Source organism: Doryrhamphus excisus, chromosome 1, assembly GCF_030265055.1.
Source record: "Doryrhamphus excisus isolate RoL2022-K1 chromosome 1, RoL_Dexc_1.0, whole genome shotgun sequence".
NCBI lineage: Eukaryota > Metazoa > Chordata > Actinopteri > Syngnathiformes > Syngnathidae > Doryrhamphus > Doryrhamphus excisus.
Genome location: NC_080466.1, coordinates 19,588,684 through 19,599,592, shown reverse-complemented (window position 1 = coordinate 19,599,592; position 10,909 = coordinate 19,588,684). Strand labels below are relative to the sequence as shown.

The 10,909-nt window shown below is 42.9% G+C and overlaps 1 protein-coding gene across 1 annotated transcript in view; it reads left to right on the top strand.

Annotated features, from left to right (window-relative positions):
- Positions 1 to 10,909, top strand: part of gstcd (glutathione S-transferase, C-terminal domain containing) — a 45,949-nt gene that overhangs the window by 1,059 nt on the left and 33,981 nt on the right. The window contains exons 2-4 of the mRNA XM_058070576.1: positions 284 to 736; positions 1,702 to 1,992; positions 6,905 to 6,998. Coding sequence (XP_057926559.1) covers positions 284 to 736; positions 1,702 to 1,992; positions 6,905 to 6,998 — 838 coding nt within the window. The remainder of the gene's footprint in view (positions 1 to 283; positions 737 to 1,701; positions 1,993 to 6,904; positions 6,999 to 10,909) is intronic.

Here is a 10,909-nt window from a genome sequence, read left to right as displayed (position 1 = left end):
GTCCAATAACCATCAAATGGCATCTGTGAGAGAAGGGTATTAAGAACAAAAAATGTCCTCTTAACACCATAAAGTTGCCCGTACGGAGTATGCACAAGCTATTCACACACATCATATTTGACCTTGAAAAACAGTGATTGACATTTTTGCCTCAAGCTTTAGATTAATCAAGTAAGAAAGTAATTGTTGTTGCAGCCCTAATTACAACTGCTGCTTTTCAACCAACAACTGCTGCTTTTCAACCAACAACTGCTGCTTTTCAACCAATTATATGACGTTTCAGGTGAGCAAATGGACCAGGCTGTGTGAAATTGGCATCCCATCAGCTGTTGAAGACCACCTCCGAAACCCCCCTATCGATTCCCGTCCTCCACCCATCTCCATTCTCACCCTGGAGCAAAGGCTCGCCGAGCCCGTCAAGGTCCACAACGATGATAAAATACGGCGCCAAAAGCTTCAGGAGCAGAGGCGAAACAACAAAAACGATGACAACCTCCTTGATGGGAAACATACAAAGTCTGACCCGCAGTCCAGTATGTCACCTGATGGAATTGAGCTCAGGGCAGCTCTGGCTAAGCTGTCTGTAGCTGCAGGTCCTTCTGTGACCACCAGAGAGTGCTCTGAGATTCGGAAAGTGAAAACCAACGACCTGCCTGAGCTGGAGCATGTCTTTGCAGAGGGGTTGTACTTCACTCTGACTGATGTGGTCCTATTGCCGTGTATCCATCAGTACCTGGTGAGTGTCTGTTAATGATTAAGGTGTGTCTGTGCCAATACATAACATGGCGCCTCTTTTTACTTAATGCATCACCTGAAGCAAGACACCAACATGCTGAACTCGAAAGAAAAAAAAATGCAAGAGCATCTCCTTTTAAACTAAAATCAATAACTGGCACATCTTTCTCCATGCAAAGTGCAGACACTAAATCACAGTTTTCCCCATAGGAAATAATGGAAACTGTCACAGTCATAAAACCTGTATTAACTGAATAGTTAATACAAGTAGCAAGTGTGAAAGAAGCTAACAACTGATAATGAAGCAAAAAACAAGACAAATGAAAAAAGCTAAGTCCTGACTCTAATGCACTTCATACAGCCGGCTTTCATGTAAGTGTAAAAAGAAGTTAACCTTTGTAAAAATGTAAAATAAACAGCAAAATTGTTAATTTTTGGAACAATGATGCTTTGAAAAAAAAAAAAAAAATCGTTGAACTTCTTGCAGATTATGCTGAATTCCAAAGCTTTGTGCAATTCCAGAGGAATAATAAAAATATATATATATCAGGTTTTATCAGTTTATCAATTCTGAATCGTATGACCTCAGGGGCTTATCTATACTGTATGTTTTTCCTCGGGTTGTCAGCCTCAACCTCTATTTCACCCTTCAGCCGTCACCCGCTATTCCTCCACATCGGGAATGAGCCCAAGTTCCCACAATGAGGCTCTCAGAAGTCAGCTGTGCTCCACTGGTTTCCAGTTTCACACTTGGCCTACCGTGTCTCCTCGGGATGGCCGCCGTCGCGTCGAAGCACAACAGTTTCTTTCCATAGCGGCCCATTTATCGTACTGCCGAGCGTTAATGTAATCACTGCTGCTCTGATTATGTGTCTTTTTGGGTATACACTCCTCCCTCTTTATCCACTTACTGACCTGGTTTTGATGTGAAATGAGTCCTTAATTTAATCCATCTTTCTTTAATAGACTTCCCTACGAGGGCCTGCTTCTAGCACTCTACAACACCTCCCCTACCTGCTGCGCTGGTACAGTCGTGTTCAGGAGGTACCCGGACTCTTGCAAGCCGCAAAAGCCTGCGGGATACTACTGGTCACCACCGAGGCTCTGTTATCCTGCCCCGCAGGGCCACCACCACCACCACCACCATCACCACCATCGGTTGAGGGCAACCCTCCAAATCAACTGGAGCCTGAAGAAGAGACGACCACACAGATACCTTTTGTTGGCGGCCCCCGACCCACCATGACCAAACTTAAAGTAAAACCTTTTGCTCTCTCATTTACACTTTTTAATTCCATCTTTGTTTACGCCATTATTGTTGATGTCGTGTTTTGGTAATGGTAATGGTTTTATTTCATCAGTTCACAGTTCCACATGTCCAAAAGGAGTAGGAAGAAGCAAAGCTTATTAAATCCTACCCCTCCATCTGGTACTTTTACAATCAGTAACTGTTACATTTGTTCACTTCCTGCTTTCCTAATATAGTTTTTTTTTAAATCTTATTTTTGTCACGTACCGAAGTACGAGGTGATATGACCATACTGCTGCTAGTTACTTAGATGTTGAAAATCAGTACTTTTCAATGCACTAAATTAGTCATTACGGATATAATCTGTTTTTTCCATTTTTCATACCTCAGCGTTATGTCCCTTTCACCACTTCAATTATTGGCCATACGCTGTGTGCCTCTCAAAATACTAGCTGTTAAATTGTTATATTCCTTTCAGCACAGGTAAATGGTTGGCTGTTATTCATTCATTCATTTTCTACCCCTTATCCTCACGAGGGTCGCGGGGAGGTGCTGGAGCCTATCCCAGCTGTCTTTGGGCAAGAGGCGGGGTACACCCTGGACTGGTGACCAGCCCAGCACATATAGACAAACAACCATTCACACTCACATTCATACCTATGGACAATTTGGAGTCGCCAATTAACCTAGCATGTTTTTGGAATGTGGGAGGAAACCGGAGTACCCGGAGAAAACCCACGGGGAGAACATGCAAACTCCACACAGAGATGGCCGAGGGTGGAATTGAACCCTGGTTTCCTAGCTGTGAGGTCTGCGCGCTAACCACTCGGCCGCCGTGCCGTCCTGGTTGGCTGTTATGTCACATATAAACAAAGCATCTCGGCCAGCGATTCCAGATTTGCTTATTGGAAGAAACTTTGGGGCTGTTTTTTTTTTTTGTAAACATGCTTGCAATTTCAAGTTTCTTGTTGTTGTGGGTTTTTTTTGTAAAGTCACTTGCAAATTCCCAAGTTCCCTGTTGTTTTTGGCTTGTTTTCAGTGAGCTCGTCACTTGTTTCTGTCGAGAGACCTGGCAACCATGTCTCTGCTGCAAATGTGCACGAGAAGGATTTCTCTTTTTGCATGCCTCATCAACTGTGTCCGTTGAAGTGATTATGCAAAACAATTACCTGCAAGACACAACTGTTGCCTTCTATTCAAATTGACTATCAACTTGAACTGGATGGCTAACAATTTGTAAGAAAACAATACAAGTCATTATTTTATTTTTTTAAGTGCATGTAAAGGAACAGTAAATCTCCACTCGTGGAGAATGGGAAACAGGGCGGTAATTGTAATTCTGTGTAGTGGACCTTTGCTTTGTTGCATTAGTGACTACACCGTGAAACTGTACAACTATTATCTATATCTTTACCCACATCTCACTTGGCCCATGCACCATCCAGTCAAAACCACTTCTGCGGAAAAAGATCATTAAAACATCAAAGCTATAGATGGCCTCAGAATTTTGCATATACGTACGCCTAATGCTTCATTAGCTGATTTTCTCTGCAAAAATAATTTCAAATGCAGCTGCTCATTTACACATCTCATATGTATTATCATCTTTCATTTCCACCGATGCAGACATTTTGTGCCTTCAAGGATGAATCTCTAATCTCATGTTTTGGCTCCTAGCAGACTTTCTTAATTGTAGAATGTTTCCTCCCTCTGGCTGTGCTCCACTTGAAATGCCTTTAGTTATTGAATTATCATTTTAAGAGGGCTTTATCTATAGGCTGTTTTTTTTTTTTTTTACACAACGGTGCAATTTTTTTCTTTTATTGGACCAAATGATAAAAATGACCTTTCATAATCCAGTCTGCACGTGCATGGGTTATTCTGCCTCTCATTTCATATGCAGTAAAAACAATTCATTCCAAAAGAGGACATATAAAAGTGGATGTCATAAAATAGTATAATTATAACAGTGTTTAAATGGCAGCTGTGTTAGGAATAACTACCAAATCACTTACTGTATGTCTTTTCATGCTCATATGGAGATGGCTTGACACACTTTTGGCGCTTTTTCATGAGCAAAAGCAGGTACTATGAGGAAATATAAAACGGCATTAGAGCATGTGTTTCACTGTGAAACACTGGCGGGTCACTGCCCTAGCAGTTGTTTTTTTACGTCAAATAATTCTCTCTCTGAATGTTCTGAACTTCTATTTCCATGACGTTGTTTGGAGTGGAATAATGCTGACATTTTCCGTAGTCGACAACAGCTTACAGTGGCTCTACTGGATGCAACTAATATTCAAAATATTCATTCTTTCATTTTCTAATTGTTTTCCACACGAGGGTCGCGGGAGGTACGCCCTGGACTGGTTGCCAGCCAATCACAGGACACATATAGACAAACAACCATTCACACTCACATTCATACCTATGGACAATTTGGAGTCACCAATTAACCTAGCATGTTTTTGGAATGTGGGAGGAAACCGGAGTACCCGGAGAAAACCCATGCATGCACGGGGAGAACATGCAAACTCCACACAGAGATGGCCGAGGGTGGAATTGAACCCCTGTCTCCTAGCTGTGAGGTCTGCGCGCTAACCACTAGACCGCTGTGCAGCCCGATTCAAAATATTCATTAATTCATTTTCTACCGTGTTTCCTCACGAGGGTCGCGGGGGTGCTGGAGCCTATCCCAGCTGTCTTCGGGCGAGAGGCGGGGTACACCCTGGACTGGTGGCCAGCCAATCACAGGGCACATATAGACAAACAACCATTCACACTCACATTCATACCATATGTTTTTCATTATTTGTTTCCACACAGTCGACACATTGAGAGGTTATTGGCCACTTCCTGCTGGAAGAGCGTTTGTAACATGATAATCAGCGGCGTGACAAGGGTGACAGACGTGGGTGAAGGCAACAGGATCCGCATGGTGAAGACCGTGTGTCTTTTACATGACGCCGGATTAAATTTAATTGGACGGTTACTGTGGAAGATTGAAATCAGTCATTCACACCACGAGGAATGCACGCTCACACAGACGCACAATGGCTGCCATTCTATCCCGGCCCAGAGAGAGGGATTACGAGGATGGCTCTGTGCCGCCGCTGTCATGTCTGCATTGCAGCTGTTGTGCTGTCATGGCCAAAGTGGCGGTCCATGTGTGTGTCTTCATATGTGACCGTGTGTGGGTGTTTTAGTGTTGTCCCAAGGCACAGGGACCTCTGCCACCTGACGCAGAGAAACACAATCCTTCCCTGCCGCGAACCAGGATTATCTGCTTTCACTATCCACACACACTAAATACCTAATAACCTCTTTCTCACCTCATTTAACACACACTGATGCATGCCAGTCAAAGCGCAGTCATCCAAATATAAACAACTGCGAGCCACCTCTCGAAGTTAAGAGCGGTATTATATTTATATTTATTTATACAAACATTTAGCTTAACCTATTGCATGGTTTAATACTTAATGATGCAATAAGTCTCATCTTTGCAGAATTGTTGTCATTCAGCCACATTGGAGGCTTTTCCAGCATTCATTCATTTATTCATTTTCTACCGCTTATCCTCACGAGGGTCGAGGGGGTGCTGGAGCCTATCCCAGCTGTCTTCGGGCAAGAGGCGAACAACAATTCAATAGACAAACAACCATTCACACTCACATTCATACCTATGGACAATTTGGAGTCGCCAATTAACCTAGCATGTTTTTGGAATGTGGGAGGAAACCGGAGTATGCGGAGAAAACCCACGCATGCACGGGGAGAACATGCAAACTCCATACAGAGATGGCCGAGGGTGGAATCAAACTTGGATCTCCTAGCTGTGAGGCCTGCATGCTAACCACTTGATACCGTGCAGCTCTAAATGGCAATTCATTCATTCATTTTCTACCGCTTTTCCTCACTGGGGTTGTGGGGGTGCTGGAGCCTATCCCAGCTGTCTTCGGGTGCGAGGCAAGGTACACCCTGGACTGGTGGCCAGCCAATCACAGGGCACATATAGACAAACAACCATTCACACTCACATTCATACCTATGGACAATTTGGAGTCAATTAACCGAGCATGTTTTTGGAATGTGGGAGGAAACCGGAGTACCCGGAGAAAACCCACGCATGCACGGGGAGAACATGCAGACTTTACACAGAGATGGCCGAGGGCGGGATTGAACCCTGGTCTCCTAGTTGTGAGGTCTGCGCGCTAATCACTCGATCGCTGTGCAGCGCTTTTCCAGCATAAGGAGGCTTTTTAAGGTCATGCCACAGCATCTTAATAGGATTCAGGTCAGGACTTTGACTAGGCCACTACTAAGTCTTCATTTAGTTTTTCTTCAGCCACTCTGGTGGAGATGCTGGAGTGTTTTGGAACATTGTCCTGCTGCAGAACTAAAGTTGGTTTCAGCGTGAGGTCACGAACAAGGATGGATTCTCCTTCAGGATTTTTGTCAGACAGCAGAATTCATGGTTCCATTTATCACAGCAAGTCTTCCAGACCCTGAAGCACTTAAGTTATGTCATGTTAAAGTTATGTATTAACTGGAGGCAATCACTTTTTCACACAAAATTGCATTTTTTGTTCAGTTGTCATTGACTAATATTTAAATTAGTTTGATACATTGAAGCGCGACATATTTGCGCTGTATTTGCCTGCCTGCAGTATCATCATAGCAACTACGTATATAGCTGTATGACCCCATCTTGACTCATAATTATAAAAACATAACTCAAGCATTAAATTATAAGCATTGGTTAGTGTCGATGTGTTGTCTGACCCTGCATCCCGATACCTTTTACTACTCTTCAAGCGTGAGTACACAATACGTGTTTATCCTCTCAGGTGTATAGCTGTGCCTTATGGCGGTATGATGGGTTTCCATGGTAACGTGTATTTGTTCACTTCCCCGTAGGAAAGTGGCATAGTGGCAGCCTTCGCTCCTCATCCTCATCCTGAGTGGACACTCCCGTGGGACAGCTTACCAGACGCCATCAACCCCACTGAAGGTATTGTAACTTAGATTGAAGTATCTGACTTGTGTGTTTTCGCTTTTTCTGTTCTTTTTCGTGATTAAAAACAATAAAATGTATTATATAAAATGTATTATTATAATGTAACTGAATGAATAAGCAGTAACTATGAGGTCAGCCGAAGGGTAGCAATAACTTCCTTCCCAGTGCTTTTAGTCTTCATTTCTCCATCCATCCATTTTCTATACCGTTTATCGTCACTAGCGTCGCAGGTATGCTGGAGCCTATCCCAGCTGTCTTTGAGCGAGAGGTGAGGCACACCCTGGCTTGGTCGCCGGCCAATCGTAGGGCACATATAGACAAACAACCATTCACACTCATTACCTAACTTGCATGTTTTTGGAATGTCGGAGGAAACCGGAGTACCCGGAGAAAAGCATTTCTCCCTCTTCTATTCTAATTCTTCTCATTAATGAGATTTTTCTGTTGTTGTTGTTGATAATTGAGTTCAAACTGGAGTAGTTTCCTTTCAAGTGAAGACGTTTGGAGACGATAACTATATGGAAAATACTGACTACATCACATGAGATGACCCTGCCAGTGATCATCTCTTCATGGAATTTAATTAGCGCGTGTTTTACCACAGGTTTTTTTTTTTTCAGTCACTTGTTTTCTATTAATCTGGTTCAATGACAGCGACACTTGCTATCTCACTGTGCAGCATCACGCTGGCTGGAAAGCACCAGAGTTTCACCGCTGTGTAATTAAACTAGAGACAAAAGTCAGACAATTTGCCCTGAACCCCCGAGTGTGGGTTTCCCATTCCACATGCTTCTATAGACACGCATTGTCATGCATATGTAGCCAAATTGCAGCATTTCCTGTAAACACAAATATACCTGAGAGGCTAATCTAACACAAGCAGGTTCTCTGAGATGACCCATTTCTTTCATGAGAATGGTAAAATGCACACAATGATATATTTGCGTCCTCTTTGTGCCAGACCACTAAATTACAAACAATAACTTTTGGAGGTGAAAACTAAAGTGCTGACTTTCAGCTTTAATTTGAATGTTTACATCCACAATCAATGGCTTTTTATAGGGCTGAAAATCCTACCAAAAAGCTTTTGAATCTGAAAGTCAGCACAAAAGCCTTGTATTGGTTTTGTGTGAAATTCATTATGCGAATGCTGAGCCAAAAGGGTAAAGAACATGGCAAGATTAAGAAAATAATCCGTTCCAGGGTCAAAAACTCACCATTAACTTGTACCTTAATGGTGACTGCACAGGACATTATTAATTTTATAATGCAGTTTAATGTTCTTATGTCATAAAAATAAGGCATCAATATTAATATTAAAGCACACAACAATTAAGAGGGCTGTATCCTGCTTTTTTAGAGGCTTTTCCATTTATATGGGATCCCAGTGGGGCTCTAAAGTAACTTTATTTGAATATAAATCATAGATCTCAAGGTTGTCTTCAGGGTAAATTTGTATTTTACTACTATTGGCCGAAACGCTCGGATTCTCCAGCCTCTTTCTCTGATCACGTTGCAATTGGTTAAGGGTCGTGCATGGCGACACGTCCCCACTCCACTGATTACGTGTTAAATTTTTAGCAGCAAACTGTAAAAAAAAAAAAATTTGGGTATAATTGGATGGATTTTTCTGCCATTTACAAACTGAATTCTTACTTTTTCCAAATCCAAACAACAACCCTCAAGCCCAATTCTATTTGTTTTCACTTTGGCAAGATTGTTTTGGGTAATTATACACTTTTACACTTAGCTACCTTGCCAAAATAGCTCAGGTATGTAAAAAAAACAAGCGTGATATTTATCGTCCTGTACGTAGGATCGCTTTGCTAACCGCAGTGGGGGGTGTCTGTGTATAGCATTGCAAATAGGCGCCAAAGCATAAGAGTACACAATGCCACCAATGCTGTGCAGGTATAGCTAAATCAGGCTAGAACGGTGGAGTGATAGATGAGATATGGGGCTGAGAGACAACCATTATCTTGATGAACCACGACAGGGGTGATGGTGGTGGGGGAACAAAACAAGGAGGCACAACAAATGAGGAGACCACATAGTTGTCATAGTTGAGACATGTCGCTATCGGGTCCTCCGGGCTTGTTTTTTGCAGATGACAACAATGAGGTCCCATGTTTTCCTCTTAGCTTCCAAGAGCATAACATAAGTTGAAGTGAAGAGTAGTTTGTCCTGTCCTGGATAGTCATCATTTCTGTACATTTGACTTGATCATGCAGAAAAGTCCAATATCCAAGTGTTTGAGCTCACCCTGCACTTGAAGACCATTTCTGGACACACACTTGGCCATGACCTTCAGCTTCTGTAGCAAGGCACTTGCTATCTTGGAGGTATATTTGGGCTTGTTATCATGTTGGAAAACTGCCATGCGGCCCAATTTGTATCGTTTCATGTTTCTCTTCAATTAATCAATGCTCAATCCATTTCCCTAACACTCTTGCAGTCCGACACCACGCCGCTACCACAAGCAGGGAAGACACATTTATCTTGCTATTCATTGATGATGACAGCTATTTAGAATACAGTGGCTGTGTGTTGACTCATTTTCAGTAAATGATGCCGTTTTTTCAAACAATACAGTACACTGACCACTCCTCTCCAAAGGGCATTTATTATCAATTTATATACCAACAAAATTAGAAAGGGTTCGGCAGTAGTCCAGAACGCCTCGGTAGCTCTTGGAAGTGTGACAATTCTCAACAGAAAAAATTTATTTCTTCTCTTTTCAATAAAGATAACATATGGAGAATTACTAATGTAACAGGCAGCTGCATAATACTTCAAATACACCAGCTGCCATCTTGTGGGAACAACATCAGGAGGTTGTCTACGGCCACAGTTGATAATTCATTCAGTCATTCATTTTCTACCGGTTATCCTCACAAAGGTCGCGGGGGTGCTGGAGCCTATCCCAGCTGTCTTCGGGCGAGAGGCGGGGTACACCCTGGACTGGTGGCCAGCCAATCACAGGGCACATATAGACAAACAACCATTCACACTCACATTCATACCTATGGACAATTTGGAGTCGCCAATTAACCGAGCATGTTTTTGGAATGTGGGAGGAAACCGGAGTACCCGGAGAAAACCCACGCATGCACGGGGAGGACATGCAAACACAGAGATGCCAAGCGGAGAATCAAACCAAGGTCTTCGGTGGTGAATGTATTTTTAGCGGTGAATTCAATTTTTTTGAATTCTTTCAAATTGTTTTTTTCAGATTTTTTCCCCAACTTATACACTTAATTTTAGTCGGGACAATTCCAACATTAAATTATTTTTGGGTCATCGACTGACACGAACATACAGTCCAACTTTGGCTACATTAACTGCCGTTTGACTGATGATCACATCGTGAGCTTCCAAAACTCTCCATACCCCGTAAGTGTTTGTTCTTCATTCATTTTCTATCGCTTATCTTCACGAGGATTGCAGGGGGTGCTGGAGCCTATCCCAGCTGTCTTCAAGCGAGAGGCGGGGTACACCCTGGACTGGTGGCCAGCCAATCACAGGGCACATATAGACAAACAACCATTCACACTCACATTCATACCTATGGACAATTTGGAGTCGCCAATTAACCTAGCATGTTTTTGGAATGTGGGAGGAAACCGGAGTACCCGGAGAAAACCCACGCATGCACGGGGAGAACATGCAAACTCCACACAGATATGGCCGAGGGTGGAATTGAACTCGGGTTTCCTAGCTGTGAGGCCTGTGTGCTAACCACTCGGTCCGCCGTGCAGCCCACACTGACCACTATTTATTTTTTATAGTGTTGTCCTACATAACATGCACGTCTGCTTACGACCCGGTTGTCCCATACACTTAGCTTTGAATGAGGAATTATGGGTATATGGTGGACTCCATGGGCCATACGGCATCATTCATTG